This window comes from Balaenoptera borealis (genome assembly GCF_965194805.1).
Source record: "Balaenoptera borealis genome assembly, chromosome: 14".
NCBI classification, from domain to species: domain Eukaryota; kingdom Metazoa; phylum Chordata; class Mammalia; order Artiodactyla; family Balaenopteridae; genus Balaenoptera; species Balaenoptera borealis.
Genome location: NC_138875.1, coordinates 91,280,877 through 91,308,294, shown reverse-complemented (window position 1 = coordinate 91,308,294; position 27,418 = coordinate 91,280,877). Strand labels below are relative to the sequence as shown.

The following is a 27,418-nucleotide window of genomic DNA, read 5'->3' as shown; positions in this document are numbered from 1 at the left end:
CTTGAGTTGTGCCTGCCCCTCGGAGCCTTGCTTTCCACCCGACCTTGACGACTTGCTTCCTACAGCCCAGGACCCACCTCTGCCCCCTCCGCCTGGGCTCCCAGCTATCTGGGCCCCTGGGAGAGCCACCCACCCACCAGGCCTCTGTGCTGGGGCCTCAGGCCCTGTTCTGCCTTGGCTAGCTCAGCTCCTGTTTACCTGGGCTGGACTGGAGTGCACCTGAACGGGCAGCCTCCCTTTGTGTAGACAAAGATGGCCCTCAAAGCTCTTATTCGTGGTGCTCAAGATATCAGAGGAGGGGGCTGTGTCTCCTGGTTATTAATCTTCCTGGGGCACATGCCCACCGTTGGCCAGTGTCCAGGGGATGAAGTGTCTCATTGGAACGCTGTGGTGGAGAAGGCAGGCCACATGGGTGACAGCCATGGAGAGGGCCGGTTCCTGAAAGAACCAGAGAGGGTCTGCTGAGGTCGGGGGGAGAGAGAGGGAGGGAAGGTACTGGGTCATCCGTGTCCACAGGCCATCTTGCCCGCAGGGAGCCCTCATCCTCTCCCACCTGGACACCACCGCCAGACCATCAGACTCAGCACAGGCCCCTCCAAGCCCCCTCCACCCGATGGTTAGTCTTCCTGCCCCTTCTGTGGGCCCATTTCCTGCAGGCTCAGAAAGCTCCCTGGAGGCTCCAGGAGGCCGTATCTGAACCCCCAACCCCAAGCTGTGGGGTCAGCTGCCCTGTGTCTTCCCATGAGCGTGGCTGACCTCAGCACACTGGCCCACGATTGCCTGTTTGTGTGACTGTCTCCTGCCCGGACAGTCAGCCCCTTGAGGGCAGGCATTGTGCCTGTTCCCCCGGGTACCTATGCACAGCACCTGGCACTGCTCTTGGCATTTGAGATGCTTCGTATAGTTTTGATGAATGGGTGAAGGAATAAATGGTACAGCCACAAGATGAGATTTTATGTTTGCAGTCATAAAAAGTTATGCTTACGCAGACGTTTTGTGACATAAGAAAATGCTTAGGATGTAGTGATAAGAGCAGAATGCAGACTCGTATGTACATCATGTGTATTTATTAAACTTAGTTGAAACTATTATATACACTCTTATAAAAATAATATAGAGCACTGAAATACTGATATTGGTTTTCCCTGTGGAGTGAGACCCTGGGTAGTCCTGTGGGCATGTGTGTGTGTGTGTGTGTGTGTGTGTGTGGTTTCAGAATTTTCTGCAATAAGTAGTTATGATCTTTTCAGTCAGAAGAAATGCACTTTCTAATTAGAAAAGTAAGAACATATATTGCTGGCAACAATATGAAACAAATCTAAACTTTCTGGAAAGTAATTTGGCACCAAGATCCACAAAAATATTTTATCCTTGACCCAGTAGTTCAATATCTGAAATAAGGAAACAAACCTAAATGCATAAAATAAATAAATAGGGCTTCCCTGGTGGCACAGTGGTTGAGAATCTGCCTGCCAATGCAGGGGACACGGGTTCGAGCCCTGGTCTGGGAAGATCCCACATGCCGTGGAGCAACTGGGCCCATGAGCCACAACTACTGAGCCTGCGCGTCTGGAGCCTGTGCTCCGCAATAAGAGAGTCCACGATAGTGAGAGGCCCGCGCACCGCGATGAAGAGTGGACCCCGCTCGCCGCAACTAGAGAAAGCCCTCGCACAGAAACGAAGACCCAACACAGCCATAAATAAATAAATAAATAAAATTTAAAAAATAAATAAGTAAATGTATAAGCACATAGGAACTGTTGAGTAAATGTTTAAATATCATGGTGGTTTAAAAGGTGATTATTAATTATAATTATTATCGAGTCACATATAACAGTGTAGGAGACACTGACAATAACTTTAAGTGGCAGCAAAAGCAGGATGCAGAACTGCCCCTTGGTGCCCCCCCGGCCCCTCCCCAAGGGCAATGCAGAAGCGGGGAGCCAGCGGGCGCCGGGGAAGGCTGGGTCATCTGGGATTCCCACTGAGCTGGAGAAGCTTCCTGAATGCCAGTTGGCAGCTCAGCTTGTGAGAGAGATGTGAGGCCCCTGCGGGTGTGCAGAGGGGTTCTGCAGATCTCCTGACCAGGGCTTGTATTCAGTCTGGATGCTGTGACATGGCTGCACCTGTTATCCACCGTCACCTGGTCGGTCCTCGTGCCGTGCTGGCTGTGGGTGTTCCCAGCACCATCCCTGCCTCTAACCTTGACTGGCATTCCCCCCCTCCCCCCAGAGGGAGCCCCTTACCTGCCTGGAGGGGAAGTGTGCAACCAGGAGCACCGTGGACCAGCAGGTGCTGGGAGAGTCTTCTGTGGCTCATCTGCAGCGGGGGCCTGATGCTCACCCCAGCGCCCTCCACCTGCCTGGGCGAAATGAAAGTCAGATGTATTTCACTAAAATACTATCATGAGGGCGCATCCTTCCTGCCCAGGGTGTAGTGCAGGACCTTCCTTTCATGAGATGGTAGTAACAGTGACAAGTAATTGTAATTAAAATGTCCTTGATGTCAAAGTGAAAAGCTGGTGACCTTTATGAGTCCCCTCTAAGAAGCTCCTCTGAGATGCTTTGCAGGTTACAGCACGTGGCTAAGAGGCTGGGCTCGCCACCTCCTGGCTCTGTGGCCATGGCGAGCCTCTGCGGTCTCCTCCGTGAAGTGGGGGGATGAAGGCACCTGGCATAGAAGGGCCCGTGGGGAGTAAAGGAAGCAGGTGTGGGCAGTGCCTGGCACGGGCGGGCCTGTGCAGCAAACGTCAGCTCTGACCTCCAGTCCCAGAACTGCGTTGAGGATGCTGGCTTTTGTTTCTTTTGTCAGAAAAGCTGTCCAACAGAAGTTTCCGAGCTAATGAATGCAAATTTCCCATTGTTCTCAAAATCACGTCTATTCAAGGATGAAATGACAAGTTTGTGGCACCCTCCACTGGAGGAGGAGGTGGAGGGCTTCAAACAGGAAAAACAACCCCTCTGCTCCTGCGAAGGAAGCCGGGTGCCTCTGGAATCTGCATCCACGTCCGCGCGGGTCAGCCTGACGACGGCCCGAGCGTCCGTCGGATGTGAGGGGTGCTCCACCTCGGCACGTGCAGTTCTCAGGACCCACGGGCTGCAGGTCACGTCCCAGCGGGCGGTGTGAGTGGTGGGTCTGTGTGTTCGTTTCCTGGGGCCACCCTAACAAAGCACCGCAAGCGGATGGCTGAAACAAGAGACATTCGTTCCCTCACGGTTCTGGAGGCCAGAAATCTGCAGCCAAGGTGTGTGCAGGGCCACGCTCCCTCTGGAGGCTCCAGGGGAGGATCCTTCCTGCCTCTTCCAGCTCCTGGTGGCCCCGGGTGTACTGCGCTCGTGGCCACATCACTCCCAACTCCGCCTCTGTGGTCTCATGGCCATCTCCTCTGTGTGTGTCTGTGTCCAAAATTCCTTCTTTTAAGGGTCTCAAGTCATTGGGTTAGAACCCACCACAATTCAGGATGCCCTCATTGTAACTGACTACATCTGCAAAGGCCTATATCCAAATAAGTTTGCACCCACGGGTCCCAAGCGTCAGGACTTGGGCGTATCTCTGGGGGCCACAGTTCAACCCAGAACCGTCTGGAGAATCTGATATATTGCTTTTTCAGGGGCCCTCGCACCGAGGCTGGCTAATTGGAGCAGGAGCCCCCAGAGGCAGGGCAGGAACGAGGGCACTTTGCTGCCTCCCCACACACCCACCGCCACCCCCGCCCCGCCCCACCCCTGGCCCCACCCCCGGCCCCACCTCCGGCCCTCCCCTGGCCCCACCCCCGGCCCCAGCCCCGGCCCCGGCCCCGCCCCCCCAGTCCCACCCCCGGCCCCACCCTGGCCCCAGCCCCGCCCCGCCCCACCCCCGGCCCCACGTCCGGCGCCCCCTGGCCCCACCCCCGGCCCCAGCCCCGCCCCAGGTCCCACCCCGGCCCCACCCCCGCCCCAGGCCCCACCTCCCCAGTCCCACCCCCGGTCCCACCCTGGCCCCAGCTCCACCCCGCACCCGCCACCACCCCCGGCCCCAGCCCCACCCGACCCCCTGCGGGCTGCTTGCTGAAGCCAGGAGCTGAGAGATGTGAGGACAAAAGTCCAGCGCAGGCGTGGCTCCAGCAGGCCTCAGCAGGCCCTACCTGGCCATCGGTTCAGTGGGCCTCAGACCCTGCAGTAACGCCCGAGCCATCTTTAATCTTGACAATTTTCTTCTCTCTCCGTTTGCCCTCATTTCCCGGGGGGATCAATCAATCCCGCCTCTTTAGAAGGAATTCTTTGGGAGAAAAGATGTGAGTCAACGCTGGGATACGAGAAAAGAGGGGGGACGAGTTCTCCGGGAACCCTGCGGGGAAGCACCGATGTGCGCGACTTTCCTTAAAAGTGAGATGAGATCCGTGGGTTCTCAATCAGGGGAGCGGTTACAGATCTTTACTGCTCCGGAGACTACGAAGGGGACTATCAGAGACCCGCGGCGGGCAGCTCTGACCCCTCGCCTCCCCGCAGGGGTGCTCCGGGCGGCCAGCCTCTGAGAGCCGCTGCAGCCTCCCCTGGGTCGGCCATCACCGCAGGGCCAAGAGGGCCCAGGGTGAGGCCCGGAAGGCGCCGACCCAGGAGCCTCCCCTTGCCGCCAGCCCCACTGGAGCCCAAAGGCAGGGTGTGCACCGTGTTCCCGTCTGCAGTGCGTCTTGTACCTGTTCCGGGGTGAAAGGCGGTGAGCGCCTGTTCCACGGCAGAGGTCCTCCGAGTGGGGTCCCCAGCCGGCAGCACCAGCATGCCCTGGGGGCTTCTCAGAGATGCCAGTTCTCCGGCCCACCCCGGACCTGCGGAATCAGATGCTCCGGGTGGGCCCCTGCAGTGTGTCCTCCAGGGCTCGCTGCCCACGTTTGAGAACTGCCATCTAAGGGCAGCTGTTCCTCCGCGGAGCCCCCGCCTCCAGGGCCCAGCAGGAGAGGGTCTCAGGGGTGCAGCCCCTTGGGGTTGGCGTGCTGGTTCCCTGCCCACCCTCTCTGTCCATTGGGCTCAGTCATTCGTTCTCCATCCACTCTCCCAGCTCACGTCCCTCCGGGCTCTGTGGCTGCTGGGACATCAGCAATGAAGAACACGGACAAGGCTCCTGGGGCTTTGGTTCCAACGATGACTAGTGTCCAGCTGGTCCCACCAGCACGTCCGCAGCGGTGCTTTTGTGGTCATTTGTGGACGTGGCACCTGGCAAATGGCTGATTCAAGGAGCAAAGTCGTGGAGGACTTTGAGAGATGGGGACCCTGAAGGCGGGCGTCTCCTTGAATCTTGCACCCCAGGCACCTCACTCTAGTCCCAGCTCTGCCGTGAGGAGTGTCTGCAAGAGGAAACTGGACCCTGTCTCACAAGGCAGGTGATTCAGAAGCTCCTGGGAGTCAGCAGCACACGACAGTGAAGCGCCTTCCCTTGATGCCACATTGCCTGCGTACAGATGCAGGTTCTGGTGCTTGCAAGCTATGTGACCTTGAGCAGGTCACTGGACCTCTCTGTGCCTCAGTTAACTCATCTGCAAAATGGGGTGAATTATAGCCCTACCTCACAGGGGTGTTGTGGGGAATAAACGTGCTGGTATCTGAAGGACACATGCTAGCTGAATGTTACTGTTATCATTCTTATACATTCATCTTAAAAAGCTGTACAGAAAGTCAAGATGCAAACCTAAAGCAAACCAAAATATGCATACTTTGGGGAAATTAACAGAGTATCACAAAAGCAATCAATACTGCCTTGACATTTGGAAATTCTTCACTAAGTGCACGGGTTCAGTTAGTGATAGAATTCCACTTCGGTCCGCATGGTCCCTCATTGCTTGTCTCCACAGTGAATAATATTTACATAATCACAGTGTGGCAAATGTGGACTCCTCTCTTGTTTTGGAATCAACCCATGGACAAATCTGTGGAAAGCCCAATCGCAGTTACAGAGCAAAATGTAGATGTTACAAATGATCTTTGACACCATAAAAGGGATGGCACAGCTAAGCGGGAGACGCAAAGGAAGTATGTTAATGTCTTTTCTTTTTCTTTCGCAATTCAACATTTTATGTATTTATTTATTTTTATTGTGGTAAGAACACTGAGCATGAGATCTGCCCTCTTAACACAGTTTTAAGTGCACAATACAGTATTGTTAGCTAGGCACAGTGTTGTACAGCAGACCTCCAAGTTTATTCAGAGATGTGTGTGTGTGTGTGTGTGTGTGTGTGTGTGTGTGTGTGTGTGTATCCCTGAAACAAATATATATAACCGAAACTTCATACCCATTGAACAGCAACCCCAGGAGTATGTGAATTTCTCCTGTAACCTGGTAAGGAGTCCATAGACAGCAGCTAAAGTTGATACTTCCAGAAATAGAGCCTTAAGTGCCTTTTAAGGTCACAAAAGTAACCACCAGAACAACTAAAAATAATAACATAGCTAAGAAAAATCAAGGGAGGTAGGAGCGGGATGTAGGCGGTAGGGGAAATGGACTAAATCCTCATCTTTCATGCCAGAAAGTCAAGGGAAATAGTCTCTGGCTGACAAAGCAAGAATTAGACCCATAAAATTACTCTGCGTGTCCACAGTGGACAAAATGAGAAGGCCTAAAACCAGAAAAAATCGTTTCTTTTGGAGAGAGGGAGAGAGCGCAGGAAACGTTAGCTCTTCATTTTATAGCTTTCTGGATGGTTTGAATTTTTCAACATGTGCACATTTTACTTTTGTAAGCGGAAGCGGGTGTGATGGCCTCAGCCACACTGCCAGGGCCTGGCTGCTGCAGGCGGTCCCACCCTGGGCACCCCCTGCCCTCTGGAGTATTCCCGGGACTTCCCTGGGGGTCCAGTGATTAAGACTCTGCGCTCCCAATGCAGGGGCGCGGATTCGATCCCTGGTCTGGGAACTGGGGTTGGGAGGGTTCCTGGGGCTTGCGGCCTTGGCTCTGGTGATCAGAGAAGCCCCTGGCTGTGTGGAGGATGGAGGTCAGCTCCCCACCCCTGCCCTCGCTGGGAACCGCTAAAAGACAAACTGAGGCATATTACAAATCTTAAGATTATATTGGACATGGGAATTCCCTGGTGGTCCAGAGGTTAGGGCTCCAGGCTTCCACTGCAGGGGGCGTGGGTTTGGTCCCTGATTGGGATCCCGCATGCGCGCTGCCAGCCAAAAAACAAACAAAAAGGATTATATTTGGACAAAAATTGATTGGAATGGGGCAACCTAGAACTGGAAGTGGTTAGGAGCGCCCCACCCATAGCAGCTGGAGAAAGTATAGATTAAACGCTGAAGCAAAGCAAAAGTGATCGTTAACTGGTATGGCTTAAAGCCCAGCGGTGAGTGGTTGGCTGTGATTGGCTGTGTGTGGTTGGCTGAGATTGGCTGTGTGTGGTTGTCTGTGGTTGGCTGTGATTGGCTGAGATTGGCTGTGTGTGGTTAGCTCTGTGTGATTGGCTGTGTGTGGGCGCCTGTGATTGGCTGTGTGTGATTGGCTGTGATTCGCCGTGTGTGATTGGCTGTGTGTGGTTGGGTTTCCATTTCGTAACCTTGAGGCATTCACAGGCTTAGGTTTGGGTTTGCTTGCATAGAGGCCATGCATTAGACCCCCTCAGCCAAGTGGCCTCCTTGTTTAACTAATTTAAAAAGCTAAGGAGGGAGTGGGTGTCACAAAAGAAGATCCTGGTACCCAGTGTGGGGCAGCGTGTGACATCAATGTTAGATATTTCCCCGAGTTTATACTTCTAGTGGCCTGAGCTAGGACCAGAGACTTCTCTGTGGAAGCTAATAAATGCACCTCCGGGATGGGAATTCATCCCAACTCTTTCTGGCTTAAACTTCTGCTCCCTGGACCTCACTCCCAAAGCCAAGATGCCCCAGAATCATCCATCCCAGAGAGAGCAAGCGGTGTTGTCCTTGCTTGATTGGCACTGTTCTGGTCCCTGGCATCAGGGGGATGATGTCTCCTCTCCTGGCACAACTGACCAAATAGAACATTCCAGAAAACACTCCCTTGGCCTGGCCTGGCCTTCCCAGGCACCCACACATGCATACACACCCTGGTCATCCCAGGAGGGCTCCTTTGCAGCCAATGTCACCTTCCCCCCCGGCGGTCCCTGCTCTTGCTGCTGTCACCATAGAGTAGCTTCCTCTGTTCTTCCAATTTTGTAAATAGAGTCGCACATACGTTTTCCTCGGTGTCTTTGGAGGCTTCTTGCTCAACCTAATGCTTTGAGACTCATCCAGATTGTTGCATATTTGGTAGTTCCTTTGTTTTTATCCCAAAGTAGCATTCCACTGTGTGGATGTACAATTAGTTTAAATTATAAAGACCAACAATATCAAGGATTGGTGAGCAAGTGGGGCAGCTGCTTTGCATTTTTAAAGTTAATTTATTTTTATTTTATACTTAAAAAAAAAACCATGGGACTTCCTTGGTGGTCCAGTGGCTAAGACTCCTTGCTTCCAATGCAGGGGGCCCGGGTTCAATCCCTGGTCAGGGAACTGGATCCCTCATGCATGCCGCAACTAAGAGTTCGCATGCCACAGCTAAAGACCCCGCGGCAATGAGGACCCGGGGCAGCCAAAATAAATAAATAAATATTAAAAAAAAATAGCGTTTGCTTCTTAGAACAGTTTTGGGTTTATAGAAACATCAAGTGGCGAGTACAGAGAGTTCCCACGTGGCCTCGCCCCCTGCCCAGCTTCTCCTGTTATTAACACCTTGCATTAATGTGGTACATTTGTTACAATTAATGAACCTGCACTGACGCATCATAATCACTGAAAGTCCACAATTTACATGAGGGTTCACTCTTGGTGCCGTACTTGCTCTGGGTTTGGACAAATGTATATGGACATTATCCACCATTACAGAATGATACAGAGCAGGTTCACTACCCTAAAAATCCTTTGTGCTCTGCCTACTCATCCCTCCCCACAAACCCTGGCAACCACTGATCTTTTTACGGTCTCCATAGCTTTGCCTTTCCTGCAATGTCCTAGAGTTGGAATCCTGCAGTATGTAACGAATTTGCTGAGTTTGCACCTGAAACAAAGGGCCTTTTAGGGCAAGGCTGGGAGAAGGGTGGGGGAAGGACACGGTAGGTCCTGGGACACGCCTGACCCCCTCTTTTCTCCTTTCCGCTAGGGCTTGCCAAGCCCATCGGTCTGGTGGAGGGGCCGGGCGGCCTGGGCCAGGGCGGCATGGCGGCCACACTGCGTGACAACAGCCAGGAGACAGAGGGCAAGTTCGAGGAATACGGGTACAACGCGCAGCTCAGCGACCGCATCTCCCTGGACAGGACCATCCCTGACTACAGGCCCAAAAAGTGAGTACACGGCCCCTCCCACAGACACCTCTAGGCAGCCCCCCGCAGGCCTGGGCTCCTGGCACCCAGATGTCACAGGATCTGCTGGACAGGCAGAGCGGAGGGTGGGGGGCCCTGGCAGGTGGGGCCCTCCGCATCCGTCTTCTCTTCTCCGGTTTCTCTGCTCTCGGCCATGGGCATCCTCTGCAGGTGCCCAGTACGGGACTGAGGCTGCTCAGGGACGGCGCTGCCCAGGAAGCTGGGCCGCGCCATCGCCGATGCTCCAGGTGCCGCCACTTATACAAATGACACGAGTGACAAGTGACAGCTTGAAGCATAGTCTCTGCCAAACGCGTTTGTCCTCCTGCTTTTGGTGCAGGAGCCGCGATGGTGGGTGGAGGTTCTGCTTGAAATTAGCATCGCCGTGTTCCATTTCGGTCACTTGCCTGTAAACCCCTGTCCCCACCACTCCCAAAGCCACAGCAGTTGATTAGTCAGAAAAGTCAGACCCCTCGATGGCTGTGCCTTGCCTTCTGGTCACTCAGGACTCCTGGTCTCAGATCATTGCATCCTGTAGTAAAGCAGAGGCGAGACTGGAACAAAACTCCATATTGAGTGGACCTCTTTGCTTTAATAACTTCAGCCAAGCAGGGCGCCTGCACCCTGGACATGAAGCCAGGCTCCTTTCTGTGGCACTGGCCACAGGAACTCAGCCTGCCGCTGGCAACCTTGAACAGGAAAGCACTTTCCAGCAGCACCTTCTTCCTGGCAGGGGCTGCAGCTCTGGGCTGGGCTGGGCTGGGCAGCCGTGTGGTCAGAGTTGCCGCTCTGACTCCTGAGTCCGTGGAGAAGCCTTCAAGGAAAGGTGGATGGCGGGTGCGGGGAAGTGTCTACTTTAGCTCTTGTCTTGGTTTGCCCCTCTTCCAGTTGTGGCTTCTGAGATAGGACTCTGGTTTGGGAAGTGGTCCCAGAAGCCCTGGGAGGGGGTGGGAAGGCTGACAGGCAAGGGCCCGGAGCATGAGACGGTGCATCATCGTGCGGGTACAGGTGGTCGGCAGCGGATCAGCTCCACTGGGGACACAGGGGGCTACGGAGCCGGCCTCGGGGCTACCCCAGCCCAGGGAGGACCAGGGAGCGGTTCTCACAGACTCCCTGTTCCTCCGAGCTTGAGGGCTTGCTGTGCGAGGAGTGAGCTGAGAGGCCCAGAAACGAGTTTCTAGGGCGCTGGGGCAGGGCTGGCAGTGAGCGCCGTGGCCGCCTCAGGGAGTGCTGGGGCCTGGGGCGCGGGGACCAGCGCGTCTGCCCAGGTTCCGTGTTCTAGCCGCAGCCGGGATGTGCGGTGGGAACTGGCGGGCCTGAGCTGCATAATGGGAGGTGAGGCCCTCTGTGACTCCATTCCTGAGAAACCCCGCTCTGTCGCGTTATAGCCGGAGAGCCTGGAGCAGGCGGCTTCCCCTGCCTTGACCACGCGCTGCTCGTGACGGTGCTATTTTATCTTCATCGCATTTATCTTCATGGTTACCATTGATTTAGCATAAGTAGGGCTGCTTTCCATTTGCAGCGATGAAATAAAGGTGCCGTTTTGAATTTTAAAAGGCCAATTTGGAGAAACATACAAAGTAAATAATAACGCAGGTGGTGCCGAGATGTGACGGCAGTCACGGACACGGATCTGAATGAGTCAGGTGCTCTGAGGGTGTGTGGGAGTGTGTGTGCACGCGTGTGCGTGTGCATGTGTTTGAGTGTGAGTCGCTTGCTGAAAGCCCCCCTTGTGTCCTGACTTTTGGAGGATGAACTAAGTTGCCCACCAGCAGGGTCTGCACAGCTGCTGGAGTTTAGCTCTGAGCGCCTGGGCAGCCCTGGTGCGGTTCGGAGGACCCCCAAGGCCAACCTCGAGTTCAATAACTCACTAAAATGACTCACAAGGCTCAGCAAAGCTGTTACACACGTGGTGCAGCTTGTTATCGCTCAAGGACACCAGGCCGGAGTTTCCAGCTGGCCCTCATGGTGGGGCTCACAGGGACGGTGCCTGATTGCCCCAGCAGCGAGGTGTGAGCACGCTATGACATATTGCCAGCTGGGGGCTCCCTCGAGCCTTTTTTTTTTTTTTTCCCCTTGAGCCTTGGTGTCTGGGTTTTTACTGGCTGACCTCAGTCTCCAGCCCCTGCAGAGGTCAAGCCGAGACCCCACATGAATCCCACTGTAGCAAAGACTACCTGGCAAGGCCCCAGGCCTCCAGGTGAAGGTGACGCTCTTCTCAGGCAGGATGTGCCAAGGGCCCAGAGGTCACCTCCCAGGAGGTGCAGGGCGTGGACAAGCCAGACCTGCTGCCTTGAGCCTGTCCTGTGCACGTGGTACTAGTGGGGACACCTCAGCCGACTTGGCACGGAAGTGGCGCCGTGCTCCACCTTCCTGAGCCACGCGGCACATCGGGTCACAGCACCCCGTCCCTGTGACTCCGGGGGTGCAGCCCCTGGACTTGGGTCGGAGGCAGTGTGGGGGCGTTCTCCTGCTGCGTCTCCTCCTTCACCTCATAGCATTTGTTGTCATAACTGAAGAAAGCCCCTTCTTGCCCTGTTTCCCAGAGATCGTGTTCTTTTGGTGGTTCTGCGGAACCCTCTAGAACCCCTCCACGCTGCCTCTGCATGGCTGGACCCCTTGCCCAGTGGGCATGGGGCTTGAGTCCAGTCATGACCAAATTATGACGAAGCTGAAGCCTCTCTGTGACCCCCTGAATCCCCCCAGGGCCTGCTTTCAGAGCAGTCCCAGCCCACAGGGGTCAAGGCCACCAGATCTCTCGCTGTCCAGCCCACCACCCCCAGCCCTGGACCAAGGGCAGGGGTCTCCCAACGGTCCTGCCGCATCTCCCAGCATCAGAGCAGCGGCGCTTACAGAATAGATATGCGTCTGAGTGTAGCAGACGCTTGTCGTTCGCCTCCTCAAAATCCAGTTCTCTTTCTTTGGGGCAGTAGCTCCCTGTTTCCATGTGGGGACCCATGGAAACTTCCCACCCCTGCTGCAGGGTGGGTCACATGACCAGGGCTAAGCCAATCAGAGCTCACGGTCCACCAGCCACAAGGATTGGCTCAAGGAGATCACATGGTCTAGGCCAGTCCAGAGTGAGCCTTGGAATTACCTGAGGCTGTGGGGGCGAAAATCAGGATTTTCCCCAAAAGTAAAACTGCAAGTTTAGGAGCCTGGGGATCTGCACTGTCTTATCATCATGAGGGGAGAGCTTGAGCTCCCAGGGCGCAGTTGTGAAACCAAAGAAAAAAATCCAGTTGCAGGGCATGGCAGAGCTGGGAGGTGGGGAGGAACTGGGTTCCAGTGCTATGAGCACCTGGATCCAGCTGTCCCTGAAGCCACCTGCAACAAATTACAAATAAATTTAAAAAACAAGTCCTCTAGACTCTGCAGTAAATTAGTATACACACATACACATATATATTTTACATTTTTTGCTTAAGCAAATTTTCACTGGATTTTCTGCTTTTTAAGCCGAAAGGGCTCCACCCAATGCGTGTGGTGTGTCACCGCACGCTCGCCTGTCCTCGGGAGCCCTCTCCTCCCATGTCTTGCTGGGCCTGCGATTTGCTCTAGCAGCAGGAGCGATTCTGGCTTTCGCTTTGAGGATTCAGATCCCCCGTAAGAAACCTCAGCCTGCCGAAATAAAAACTGACAGAGTGATCAACCCCAGTTGTCACTCTCACGTCACAAAAGAAGACATCTGGGCGAACTTTGAAAGAGCTGACCTTTACAATCTGCCTTAATTGATAGAAACCTGCTTTACAGAAACTCTGATTTGAAGGGGCAGAGCTCTCTGCCTCCCTGAATTAGAGAATGTGGATTTTATTTAGTTACTTACCTGCTTGTTTATATCCCATTTCTTCCCAAAAAAGAAACGAGGAGGCTTTGGCACCAGGCACATGTGCAGACCCCCCCTCCTACCCCCATGGGCGATGTGGCTGATGAATCAGAAGTGGAAAGGGGCCTTCCCACGCCCCTCCCCCCACACCCCTCCTGTCCCGCAGGCTCTGCCCGGGGCCTCTCTGGAGCTTGTTGCCGCTGTCACTCAACCCAGAGCTTCCCTCTGCGCTCAGGGGACTACGTCACGGGGATTATTCAAAGCAGTGACAGCCCTCATGAGAGCCTCGCTTAAAACACGGGCTCCGGTCCCCCAGGGGCCTTTCTGAAGAGGAACTGGGGTCTTCTCATGAGCATGACCAGGCATCCCGTCTTCTATATTTGGAAATGAGATCTTCCCCGAACCTTAGCCCTCCAACAGGAATTCCCCTTATTGCCTACCATTCTGGGGGCTGGGTTGGTAAGACTTAAAACCCAGTTTGAAACGGCTTAAGCAAAAAAAGGGAATTTATTGGCTCAGGCCCTGAAGGGTAGGCTTTCAGGCACGGCTTGATCTAGGGGATGCTGCTGTTAGCCATCAGCTCTGCCTGCCTTCCAGTCGGCCCTTGGGTCAGTCAGGACCCTGGAAGGGAATTGGTGACATCCTCAGGTGGGATGTGGGCAGAGTCTAGGAACCCCACGAGGGATGTTGAGGTACCCAGGGAGTGCAGCAGTGGGTGAAAAAGCTGCTCAGTAAAATACAATATCCTTGCGCCTGATGTTCTGCAGTGGGCGGTGTCAGAAAACTTTTCCTGAAAAAGGCCATGTGTGAAAACCTCACTGTTTTTCTTTACTCTCACAAGACTGCCACACTCACAACACTTGTGACATCAGATGTGTGGGGCTTTCCCACACCAACCAATTCTCTGACACCAGCTGGGTGTCCTACACTTCGATTCAGTTCTGACACTATCTGCCTGGAGTCGGCATCAGACCCCGCAGGTGCAGGGCTCAGATGCCAACCTCAGATCCAGGCTGCCCCGGCACTTCTGACCCCTGCTCGGCCTCAGACACTTGCTAGGACTGCTCACGAACTTAGGGAAACACTTGTGTTTACTGGCCTGTTACAGAATGAAGACGTGATGAAGGACACGGGGGAACAGCCAGACAACGAGCTGCACGGCGGGAGGCCTGGGAGGGCCCTGAGCACAGGAGTGTCTGTCCCCGAGGAGCTGGGGTACCCCACCCTCCTGGCACCGGGTGTGTTTGGGACCCCAGAAACTCTCCAAATCCCGTGCTTTAGAGGCTTTTACGGGGGCTTCATCACGTCGGCATGATCCATTTTTAGCTTCACTTTCAGCCCCTCCTCCCCAGAGGGTGGGGAGGAGGGGCTGAAAGCGCCAACTTCTAATCGTGGTTTGGTCCTTCTGGTGACCAGTCCCCAACCAGGAGCCCACCCAGAGTTGCCTCATTAGAACAAAACTCCCTCCGTCACCCAGGGACTCCCACAGCACTCCGACCTCGCCCATCGCCCTGGGGGTTCCAAGGGTGCGGCTCTGTGTCTGAGAAGCGGGCGCAGGGACCAGTGCGTGTTTCTCATCCCCTCATGAGCCAGAGAGCACACGTTTCAGGCTTTGGGGCCGCGTGAGAGCAGCCCCAGCCCAGCCAATAGCTACATGAACGGGCATAGCTCTGGCCCCAGAAAACTTCATTTGCAAATCCAGGAGGCAGCCTGGATTTGGCTGAACCCTGTTGTGTGGCGTGCTTTCCCCCCCGAGTCTTACCTTCCTCCCGTCACCCGGTGTGACAGATCGTATTTTCCAAAGGTGGATGCAGACCCCTGATCTGGAACCTTGCCCGGCCCCCATCGAAAGGTGGAGACAGTGTCTGTCCCCTTGCAATCAGGTGGGCTTTTGAGGCTGGTCATCCCATCGAGGAGGGCGGAGGTGAGCTGTGGAGCTTTAGGGCTCCCCGCCAGCCCGCCAGGGGCCCTGGACCAGGGGCCGCCACGCTGTGAGGAAGGCCCTGCGTGTTCCCGCAGGGCGTCCACGTGGCCGGGTCCTGAGAGCCGGCAATCGGAGACCCCCCAGCCAGTGCGGCTGCCCCAGCTCCCGCGGGCCGCCTCAGCCCCCCCACCCGACAGCCCGCCCCACAGTCCCTGACCCGGCGCTGCCAGCTGAGGCCTTCCAAGGGGCCGCGGCAGGAAATGAGATGCCGGCGATCCCGCACTGAGGGTCCCCGGCGCCCGCGGGAGGAGGCCTGAGGCTGGCGCCGCCGCAGGCGACATGCGGGCTCGGCGAGGCTCCGGGCGCTGGGGGAGGCTTCCGCTCCGCGAATAGCAGCAGCTCCGCGCCGTCACACATCGGTGGCCGTGCCTGGTGCTTAGGAGGCCCTCAGGAAATATTCGTGGAGGATTAAATGAGTAAATACATACATGCAAGCGCCGTCTATGCCCGTTTGAAGCTTTCAGAGTTTGGTTTCCTGAACAGCCTTTAGCCCCCGGAGCCCATCCCCCCAATCTGGCAGGTGTAGTCATCAGAAACACACGCGGGTGTAGGAGCGTGTGTGTGTGTGTGCAGGCACACGCGTGTGGACATGTGTTCCCACCTCAACTGGCAACTCCATCCACTCTCAAACCAAAGTTCTCTCTACCTTTCTCCATTAGATACATTATAGATTTCCCTTTGTCTGGAGGTAGATAGCTTTTCTGACTAAGCGGTGGCTTTAATTATGCCACAAAGCACATAACAAAGATCTTGATTATTAAGACTGGCCCACGGGATGGTGGAAGGAAGACTGGCAAACCCAAATTAAACAGCATCATAAAAGTGAACGGCCTTGTCCGAGGCCCCGTCCTGCATTCCCGCGCGGTGCTGCCCCCCCCCCCATAGGCGATGGAGAAGTCTGAGCGCCTATGAATCGTCTCTGCTGCGCGTCGCTTGGCGGTCAAGCGTAATGAGTGCGGATTTAGCGGATGGTGATCGCGAGGCACCGGAAGCAGGCGCCGCGTGCCACGTGCCAATCCGGCTCCACATGGGGGCTCCGATGCCACCGGCATTGAGGGTCTGCAAGTGGAGGCAAGGGTCCCAGAGGACGGGACGGAAAGCACGGCGCTGTCAGGGAAACGTGCTGGTTCCTTTCCTCCTGCTGCAGCCGGTAGACGCCCTTCCCTTCCCACCAGCCCCAGGAGCTCAGGGGAGGAGATGCTTGGGGAGGGCGGGGGCCCCTCAGCCGAGCCTGCCCCTCGGCGTGGGATGCTCGCCGAGGGGAACAGACCCCACCCGCTCACCCTCCTGCGGGCCGGGCTCTTCTTTACAGCCAGCTGGTCCCCCTGCAGCAGGGTTGGAGGCTAACAAAGCCAGACGGGAAAATGGGAGGCCACCTGCCCCGTGGCTCCTCCTCAGCCGGGGATCTGCTGGGATGGGGGAGTCCACTCAGGGGCCCCGTTGAGGGTCCACTCAATGTGGGGCTGCCCCAGATCCCGTCGGGGGCCGGACAAGCAAATGCCGGCGTCCCGCCTCTCCCTTCCCTTCCACTGTGCACCCTAAGGGCTCACTGATGATCCCCAGGGCCCTGGTGGGGCTGCTGGGGCAACAGAAGACAGCTGCGCTGAGCTGGACCCTGGCATGTGACGGGTCGTCGGCCTCCGGCCCAGCGACCCCAGGGACTGCCCTAGCGAGTGCCTGGAGGGCCTGGAGGTCACAGGCCCTGAAGGTCGCACACTTGGGCCCCAGTGGACCTCACTGCCCAGGCAGAGACACTCCAGGTGGGCCCAGGGGTCCTCCGCAGCCCCGCACCCAGGGATGGGTGGTCTGGCCACCCTTGCAGTCCACTCGCTCTCCTGGGCGCGGGCAGGCCTCCACGCAGCCAGACGGCGACCGTGCCCATGAGCGCACGACCCCACGTGTTACTGTCCCACCGGGCTCCTGGGAGGGGTGTGTGTGAGGGGTCTTTCTGTGCACGGTCCAGTGTTCTGTTTCTGACCGGCTTTTGCTCTGAGCTCTGAGGGTGGTGTGTGCGCTCACGTCTCCTTGAACACGTGGTGCGGTGATTCTCACGCATCTCAGCCCAAGGGTCTCTCCAAAGGCGCGTGTGGGTCGCCCGCAGCTGTGAGCGAGGGCCTGGGTGTGGAAGAGTGAGTCCGAGATCTGTACTCACCCTTAGCTCCGGGCACAGGCTCCTCCAATAAATATGAGCCCTTAATGTCTCCACGGAGCGTGGCTGTGCGTAAGGTGCCCTGTGAGTGCACGCGTGTGAATGCATCATGGGCGTGTGTAACGCGCGTGTGTACATCTATGTCGTGTGCGTGCAGTTGTATGCATGTGTATTTGCATTGTGTTTTACTTGTGTGCACGTATGCTTGTACACGTGTGTAGTATACGCACGTCTGGGTGTGTGCACGTACATATTGTTTCTGGGAGGTCTTGCAGCCAGCTGCCGGGACGGATGGGTGGACTCAGGCTGCGAAAGACAAGACCCCAAAGCAGGAGGCTCTGGCGTTTCTCGTTGCTCAGGTTTCCTCCTCCCCACCTTCCCAAGCAGCCTCTCTTGTGCCGGTTTTCCGTGGGGCTGCTCTGTCTCTGTGCCCGTCAGCATCCTGCCTTGGGCTGGCAGGAAGGCCAGGCGTTGGTGTGGGATGCACTGGTCTGGGATTCCAGGCTCGCACCGATGTTCCCAAGAGGGCAGCAGCATGTCAACCCAGCAGGCAGATGCTGCCGCCAGGAAGGCGTCCCCACTCCCCGGTGACGCGCTTCCAAGAACCCTCCTGACAGCGGTTCCCAGAAGCGTCCCTCTCGGTTTCCGATGGTGCAGCTTCCTGGGTCTGTGCTCAGCCCAGACCCGTCTGCTGTGGCAGGAGATGGATGTGTGTCCTGTTGTCACAGGCAAAGCTTGCTGCCCCCCGGGAGGCCACTGCCACTTCATCCCCTCTCCATCCTGCGTTTATTTCTCCAGCGGCACAAAGGGCGTCCCCATAAATTTCCATCAGTGTCGCTGCCATGGCCCCGTTTCCCGGAGGCCAGCTGGGACACCGCGTGCGACACATTCCAGTCACGACCTCGGAAGTGGCTTCGAGAGCTTGTAACCACGCCTGCTGCTCTGTGGGTTTATAAATCCTCTGCGAAACGGCTTGGTGCTTGAGGATGTCCTGCTTCTCTGGCTCCAGATGGGACATGCAAAGCCGAGCCAGAGCCTTTTTGGGGCCCGCAGCCCAGCCCCTCCTCCGGCCTTGACCTGATGGGGTGGGCGTGAAGCCGGCCAGCCTGTGGGAAGCGTCCAGTGTGTACCCAGCACCGTGCGGGACAGTGTGTGTCCAAGAAAAGGACAGAGCCGCCGGACTTTGGGGAACGTACCTGTCCTGGTTACGATTGCTGCTTAGTCAGCTGCGTTAAACCACGTTTTAATGGACTGAGAGGCAGGAGGTCAGACGGGGTGCAGGGGGAATAGCCTCTCTGAGCAGTACTTCCTGCGACCTCAGCTGGGAAGGTGTGATGGGGGGTGCTCAACGGCGGGGGCTGGAATCATCTGGGGGGGCCATCGTGCACACGCCTGGCAGCAGATGGACGGTCCACCCGAGCACCCACACGGGGACCCTTTGTGTGGCCTGGGCTTCCTCACAGCGTGGCGGCCTGGGCAGAGTCTGGTTGCCTCTCCGGTGCCACACGGCCCCGGAACAAAGTCCCAGCACACGAAGCCTTGTTGCTCTTCGTGACTCAGCTCAGAAGGCACGTAGCGTCCCTTCCCTGTATCCTGTTGGTGAGAGGCGGCAGAGCTCACTGTGGTTCAAAGGGAGGGTGGCAAAGTCCCAGGGGACTTGGGGGCTGTTGTTGCAGCATCTTTGGAAAGCGTGATCTGCCACAGCACCCATCTCGGACTGTCGTGTGGTGACGTCTGAGGGTACAAGGGCTAGATGACATTCCGAGGGAGGAGTGGGATTCCCCTAAAAAGAATGGATGTTCTGTGTCACTGAGAATGCTTTCAGATGAAAAACCTAGCAAGTCTGAAGTGGCTGCAACAATACTGGGATTCCTGATCTCAGATAGTGAGAGGTCCACAGCTCGGGGTGGGGGGGCAGAGTTGTTCATTGCTGGTTCAATGACATCATCAGGGACCTGGGCTCTTCCCAACTCTCTGCTCTGCCACGCTCAGTGCATTGGGCTTATCTCCTCATGGTCACAATATGGTTGCCATAGCTCTCAGCATCACATCTTCACAGGTCAAATTTCCAAAGGGCTAGAATAAATATGTTCCTACATCTTGTCCCTCTTTAAGAACAGAGGAATCTTTCCCAGAGCCCCCTGCAGACATCCCCTCATGTGTCCTGGGTTGTCTGTGTGTCTCACCTTGCACCATGGAAGGCAAGGATGTTTTCCTGCTCCTTCTCAGAGCCCCTCCAGTGTTTAGTTTGCTCAGTCTTTGCCTCTCAGGATGGCAGGGACACCCAAGTCTCAAAGAATGGGGTTTGCCGAGAAGTTAGCTGAGGAGGTTGGCAGTTGGCTCTCTCCTCCTCTCGAGGCAGCCGAGGTCCCAAGCTGGGACTGTCTGTGTCCTAGACAAGGACAGGGTTAGGATGAAGCAGCTGGTGTCATCTCTACCAACAATGTGAGAAAGCCCCCAGCTCGCCTGGACGGGGACGTCCTGAGACAGGGTGTGCAATGGCCAAGGCAGTGGCCAGACTAACCTCTGTGAGCACTGGACCCACTGGTCCCCTGTCTTCCCCTCTCGGCTTGGTCTGGGACTCTGGGGTGCGGCTGACTGGGCAGACCCCTCCTGAGGGGCATTCGCAAGTGTGTCCCTTCATCATGCACATGTCAGGACCTGTGCAGGATCAGGACTGACAGAAGATCCATTTCAAATTGGCTTAAGCTGGAAAAAGAGAGAAAAAGGGAGAGACAGGGAGAGAATGTATTATTCCTGCAACTACAAAGTCTGGAGGAAGCACTGGCTTCATGTAGACTTGGATTTGAGGTTCATCTGATGTCAGCTGGACCTGGCATCTCACCATCTCTCTGCTCTGCTATTGGCCTCATTGGCTTCATCCTGACCACTGGATGCAAGATGGATGCAGCTGCTCCAGCCTCACATCCTATCTCCCCAAGGCCCCAGCCAACCTCTCCATGGCTCTGACTGTGTGTCTGTTCCTGAGCCTATTGCTGAGCTGCCTGGTTCACACCCAGTCACGTCCCCACCCCCCATCATCCAGGGGCTGGGATTCCACCCAGTGACTTAGAGTATGACAGTAGGGGGTGAAGCACACATGTTATGGGGGACAAGGGAGAGACTGAGCAGGACCGCAGCAGACGTCCACAGCCTGAGGCAGGATGGACAGGACTCCGGCTGGAGTTCGATTTTCAGGGGGAGGAAGGGACCTAGGGAGGGTTGCACTCCAGCTAACATCAGCCACCGGGCACGCTGGGCTGGGTGCCGGGAGCCTCATGATGCTGGAACGGTTGCCAAGTCCCAGCCCCCCCAGGGCCAGACCCCGGACCCTGGACCAGGGCTTCTCACCGGGCGATTTCGCCCCGGGGCACATTTGGAGCTGTCCGGAGGCGTTGGGGGTTGTCTCAGCCTGGGTGGGGGCCAGGCACGCTGCTAAGCACACACAGGACGACCGCCACACAGAGGAGGATCCGGATTATCCAGCCCCAAAGTCCGCAGGGCTGAGACTGGGAATCCCTGGTCTGGATGGAGTAGACGTGGCTCAGCCAGGACTAGAGAGACGCCCGAATAAGGCAGATGCCCCAAGCGGGGCGGGGGCACAACCCTTTCGAGGGCTCATGGGTGTGTGTGCTGTGTGTGTGAGTGTGGGCATGCATGTGCCCATGTGGTGTGTGTACGTGCACATGTATCCTCAAATTCAGCTCGAGGCTCAAGTGTAGACTTTCAACGTTTTCCTCACACAAAATTACTCAGAGTTCCGACACATGTCTCAGCTTTAAATGTGCACCTCATGCCCCACCTTTGATTCCACCAGGAGCTGTGAATGGAAGCTTCTTAGATGTTGTGGATTGAAGCCCATGGAGCGTCTGCCGTTCTAGATGCCGTGAAGCAGTGACCAGACAAACAGGAGGCCCTGCCCGGGGGCTCCCAGCCCAGGGGAGAAAGAGCAGAAGAGCAGTCAGTGACGTGGCCGCGTGCGGAAGACGTGTGCCGAGCAGGGGAGGGCGTGCAAAGGCCCTGAGGCAGGAGCGGGCCTGGCGTGCTCCTGGAAGCACCGGGGCCACATGGGACCATTGAGTGAGCCAGAGGAAACAGACAAAGAGGTCAGGTCAGAGGGGGCCCAGCTCGCACATCCTAGAGACCGTGCCCTTTCTCAGCGGACGGTGAGCGCATCCAGGAAGGGGTCAAGGGAGAGGCGGGGGAGACCACAGTCAAGGCCAAGGCTTTGCCAGAGCAGGCGGGCCAGAAAGGGACCGGGTTCATTGCTAAGGGGAGCAGGTGGGGGGCAGCAGGAGGGAGGGCTCGGGGAGATGTCGTCTGGTTCTCTCCTGACCTGTACCTGTTAGCTTCAAGTTTGAACATAGAAATGTTACTCGGTCAAGTTGAAATCTTTAAAGTGTATCACGCGTCTTCCTTCAGTTTTACAGTGAACCAAGAGCCTCGGCATGTGGGAGCGCTCTGGGTCTCCCTCCACCTCCGGAGGCTCTGGGAGGGGGCGATGGGGTCCTCCTCCCCCAGTGCCCGAGTGCCTCTGTCCCGGCCTCTGCCCCACTCCTGGGGCCCACCCTGGCTCACCAAGTTTACAAGCTCTCAGAGCCGCCCTCTTGGTGAACTCTGATTCTTTCCAATCACCATAAACGTGGTTTATTTTCTGTTGGACAGGAACGGGGCTTTCAATTACAGAGGAAAACCCTATGGTTCCGCTTAGACCAACTTCTTCCAGGGCTGCAGCGTGGCGGTCAGTTTCGTTTCCCCCACCCCACTGAGTGCCCCCCGGGCTTCAGCTCAGGGACAGTCCCTGCAGGGTGGGGAAGACACTGAGCCCTGAAGCTGAGGCCGATTCAGGGGCAGAAGGAAACCTGGAAACACAGCACCTCCTGCCCGGAGGCGGGAAGCAGGGACATCGTGGGACAGTCCCACCCAGCGGCCACCGGAGCTTGTGCGGGTGCAAAGGCGGGACAGGAGGACTCCGGCCTAAGGTCAAGTCCAAGTGCGCTGCTGGCCAGGTGCCTGGGGTCAGAGACTGTAAAGGAAAGCTCAGGGGAGGATGGTAATCGCCTTTGTCTTCAACGGGGTTTCAGGTGTGGGTTTCTTACTTCCTCACTGACGTCATACCTACCTGTGTGTGAGGGACACCCCCTTCGATCCGCTCAATATTTATTGATTGATTTTTGTTTTTTTTGCCTGCGCCACTCGGCTTGCGGGGTCTTAGTTCCCCCACCAGGGATTGAACCCGGGCCACAGCAGTGAAAGCACCAAGTGCTAACCACTGGACCACCAGGGAACTCCCTCTGCTTGATATTTAACACAACCAATTTTTTTTCAACTGAGAAGGGGATTATATTATAAGGAAAACAGATTATTTTTATGCAAATTTGTGCTGGACAAAAATGAGCCATGTATATTGCACGATTTCTAATTTAAACAACCATTTGTAAGCTGCACATGTTTATGACGGGAGTGATTTGTTACGTGTACATGAACAGAATAAAGTGAGGCAGCTCATCGCCCCATGGGAGACGTGCCCACACACTCCTGCCGCACCGGACGGCCCCGGTCCTAGCCTGGCTGGGCCCTCCTGAGCCTTTGGGTCTCGTTAGGGGCTGAGCTGTGTCCCCCGACCCCAATGCACAGGTTGAAGTCCTGAGCCCAGGACCTCAGGATGTGACTGTGTGTGGAGACCGGGCCTTTACAGAGGTGACTGAGGTAAAAGGAGGCCATAGGATGGGTCCTCATCCCATAGGACTGGTGTCCTTAGAAGAGGAGATGAGGACACACACACGCAGGGACGACCACGTGAGGACACGGGAGCAGACGGCCGTCTGCAAGCCCAGGAGAGAGACCTCAGGAGGAGCCAGCCCTGTGACACCCCGATCTCGGACTTCCCGCCTCCAGGATGTGGGACCATAAATGTCTGGGTGTTTGCTTTGGCGGCCCTAGCAGAATGATGCAGGTCTGGGCTCCCGGCACCTCCCCACGGCTCCCCCCGGCCTAGTCTGAAGACACCTCCCCATCCCGGCACTCTTGACCCCATCGCCCCGTTTTGTCACTCCACGGGCCCACCCACTCTGAAGTCAGATCCTGCTTCCTTGCTTCTTCCCGGGGCCCCACCGGTGGAAGCTGCGCGGGCAGGCACACCCTTGTCCTGCCGAGCCCTGCCCTCAGCCCCTGGAAGGGTGTCTCGTGCGTGCTGTATCCCCAGGAGATGGCTGTGGACGCTGGTGGCTTCTCCACGGGCAGCACGAGTTGGCTCTTACTGGTTGGAAGCCCTTAGGACAGACCCTCGTGGCCCAGTGGCCAAGCCCGAGAGGTCCATGGCCTCGTGACCCGGTCGTGGAGGGAGAGAAAGGGGGTGACGGCGCCCATGCCCCCCAAGTCCACCTGCCTCCTCCGCGCCCTGGACATGCGTGGAGGTTCCTGCTGAGGCGAGGTGCTTCACATTGAGACGGGGTGGGGGGACCCACGAGTGTCAGGACTTGGCCCTGTGTGGCAGCCCGTTCACTTGCTCTTGTTCTTTCTTCCCCTTGTCAACAAATGCTCATGAGCCCTACTGCGTGCGCAGCTCTGGGGTCTTGGGGTACGGCGGTGAAGGAGCAGCTCTTGGGGGGCCTGTGATGGGGGGTACAGAGACCCTAAAGAAGCCACGTGAGGACGCCTGAGGATGGTGAGCTGGGGAGAAGGCACAGGAGGGCAGAGACCGGGCCTCTGGGGCGGGGGGGGGGGGCACTGCAGCCCCTCCCCCAAAGGCACCTGCGAACTTGTCCTCCCCGTATGCAGCTGCAGCCACAGTCTCTCAAGATGTATTTCCTTCCTCAAGGTGGTGTTTTTCCTGTTTTACACAATTTGCAAGTTCATGAAAATTATGCATTCCAGCTTTTTTCCTCTACAGAAAAATGGAGTGAAGTTTTCTTGTCAGAAAGCATTTTTCTGAGTAATGAAATCTCCCCAGCAGCACTGCAGCCCATATCAATGCGACAGTGACGCAGAGCTCTCGTCCATCTTGAAGTCAGTCTGGCGCTCAAACCCCAGCTGTGCGCAGGGGCCGGAGGGCAGCCTGGAAGGGCAGGCAGGAACACCACCTCTGCCTGAAGCTGGTGGCTCGGGTCCGGCTCTGACGCCAGCGCACACTACGGAAGCGGGGAGTTACCCCCCAGGAGCCTCATCTTCAAAACGGGGATGTTAGGTTCCTGTTAGGGTGGCTCGGGGGGGCAGAGCGCGTGCTGCGTGCCGGGGGCCCTCAGCTGTTGCTATCATCCTGATTGGTTGTCGTCATGATTGATTATCCACTAGTATTAGTTATTATCACGATTGGTTATCGTCTGTATCAGTTTTCATCACTATTATTTATCACCATGATCAGTTGTCCTCATGATTGGTTGATATAGTTATTGTTTATCATGATTGGTTATCCCCAGTACTGGTTATTTTTCTCAGACAGCTCTGGCCCACGTCCATCCTCAGCCCCCGATAACTGCAATAACCTCCCCACCTTCAAATAAAACTCTTTCTCCAGGTGTGGGATAAGAATAACTGACTATGGGCTAAGTTGTGTCCCCCAAAAGATATGTCCAAATCTACCCCCCAGGACCTCAGAATGTAACCTGATTAGGAAATGGGGTTGTAATTAGTTAAGATGAGGTCATACTGGCGCAGGGCGGCCACTAAGCTAATGACCTTATGAGAATAGGAAGCACATGGGCACACAGGAGAAGGCTGTGATGGGAGCGAGCCCTTCCCAGTGTGGGCCCCATGGGACTGCCCGGGTCACACGCCCACAGACATGGCCCTGCCTGTAAAATCCCTGCTTCATAAAAATCTAAGGTTTTCTATTCTGCAAATACATGACCACTTTCTGTAAATGTCCTATGGGCATAACAAAAAAAATTTTCCGAGAAGGAATTAGGGGATTCGTTATGTAATTCCTTCATGGTCTTACTTTTTCAGTCTGCCCAGTCTGAAGGTGGTGCACGCTTGTAGACTTTTCTAGTAGTTTTTCCTTTTATACCCAGCTGCCAGGTCACTTTGTGATAATGGTTTATAACTAGTCTACCTCCTTCATCCTATGTGATATCTGTGCTGAATTTCTGGTTTGGGGAGGGTGGTATTTGTCTGGCATCCCTTTCTCACTAGATTATATTTCCAATCTTTTTTTTAAAAAACCACTCCTGGACTTCCCTGGTGGTGCAGTGGTTAAGAATCCGCTTGCCAATGCAGGGGACGTGGGTTCGAGCCCTGGTCCGGGAAGACCCCACATGCCACGGAGGAACTAAGCCCGTGCACCACAACTACTGAGCCTGTACTCTAGAGCCCACGAGCCACAACTACTAGAGCCCGTGCTCCGCAACAAGAGAAGCCACCGCAATGAGAAGCCCGCACACCGCAACGAAGAGTAGCCCCCACTTGCCGCAACTAGAGAAAGCCCGCACGCAGCAATGAAGACCCAATGCAGCCATAAATAAATAAATAAATAAATGTATGAAATAAATAAATTAATTAATTTAAAAAATCACTCTATTTGAACTGTATTTATTGTAAACCGCGCACAGCAGAGCTGTGTGTGACTGAGTGAATGTGTGCATGTGTAAGTGTGCTTTAGTGTGTATGTATCTAACTTCATTGAAAAGCCTCTGCCATTTTAAGGAGAGAGTAAGTTTATTTACATTTATTGTAGCAGCCAACGTACTTGATTGGGTGCCTTCTGTCTTACTTTATTTTTTGTTCCTTCCCATTTCTCTATTTTTGAGAGCTCCCTTTGCCCCTTGTGAATGTATTCCACTGTATTATTACATTAATAGCCACTCACTGCCCTCATCCTACACCCAACATGGAATATTTTGCTTTCCCTGCCCCCCATCTTTTCCCCTCCCACATCCCTACGGCCAAGATAAGACCTTTGGAAGAAGATACTTCATCCTTCTATTTCAGCCTCGATGCTAAGGTTAGGCGGAGGCCACGATTAGGCTGTCCCACGCAGACATCTCTCCTACTTCAACAGCCCTCGTCTGGCACTAGCGCTCCACCCTCCTGGGCAGACCAGCACTGTCTACTTAGACCCCACTTCAGGGGACGGTGCCCGCCGAGTGCAGGACCCACCCAGTAGATACCGCCTGCTCCATGACCACCGGTGCTCAGACAGAGCTGGGCGTCAGGAGCTGACGAGGGCTCCGGGCTGGGGCTCTCTCCCAGACCCTCCACTGGACTACGCCGTGAGATGACCACCATTCCTTTTATCTCTCTTCCACGCCTTCCAAGGGCATCAAGGAAAAATGCTCCGTGTGATCCCGGTGGGACTTTAACCCCTTACAAGTGCAAGTTACCTGCCTTCCTGCAAGGAGACAGCAGGGTTCAGGCTCAGAGCCTTGAAGTCCAGAGCTTCCAAGACAAACGTCATCGTGCTGTTTCCCTCACTGCGCTCGGTCCTTTTCCATCTGTGGCATTGCTGTTGCTCTTCCGTTGGTAGCAGGATTTAGAACTGGTCCCAGTGGGCACCCTGCGGGGGCACCAGGCTCCCACCTCCCCATCACATCTGACACTGACCACTGCCCCCAACCCCGCCTCTCCCGCAGGTGCAGACAGATGACCTACTCGGACGACCTGCCCCAGATCTCCGTGGTGTTCATCTTTGTCAATGAAGCCCTCTCGGTCATCCTGCGCTCCGTCCACAGCGTGGTCAACCTCACGCCCTCCCAGCTCCTCAAGGAGGTTATCCTGGTAGACGACAACAGTGATAATGGTGAGTGGGGCCAGCCCGGCCCCCCGCGAGGGAAGCATGTCAGAGCCCTGGAGGCCAGAAGTCTGAATTCGGGCTGTGAGTAGGGCCACACTCCCTCCAGGGGCTCCAGGGGAGGGTCCTTCCTGCCCCTCCCAGCTTCTCCCGGCTGCTGGCATCCCTGGTGTCCCGGGCTTGGGGCCACATCCCTCCCACCTCTGACTCCATCTTCACAAGGCCTCTTCCCGGTGTGTCTGTGTCTCTCCTCTTCTTCTAAGAACACTTGTCCTTGGATTTAGGCCCCACCCTAATCCAGAAGGTTTTCATCTCAAGATCCTGAACCAGTTATATCCACAAAGATCCTACTTCCACTTGAGGTCTCATTCTGAGGTTCTGGGTGGGCCTGAGCTGTGGGAGGGTGCTAT

The 27,418-nt window shown here is 55.8% G+C and overlaps 1 protein-coding gene and 1 long non-coding RNA gene across 2 annotated transcripts in view; both read left to right on the top strand.

Moving 5' to 3' along the window:
• Window positions 1-27,418, top strand: part of LOC309610422 — a 487,797-nt gene that overhangs the window by 109,961 nt on the left and 350,418 nt on the right. The window lies entirely within an intron of this gene.
• GALNT9 (polypeptide N-acetylgalactosaminyltransferase 9) overlaps window positions 1-27,418 on the top strand; it is a 100,658-nt gene that overhangs the window by 16,249 nt on the left and 56,991 nt on the right. The window contains exons 2-3 of the mRNA XM_082354159.1: window positions 9,124-9,304; window positions 26,851-27,017. Of these exons, the coding sequence (XP_082210285.1) occupies window positions 9,124-9,304; window positions 26,851-27,017 (348 nt within the window). The remainder of the gene's footprint in view (window positions 1-9,123; window positions 9,305-26,850; window positions 27,018-27,418) is intronic.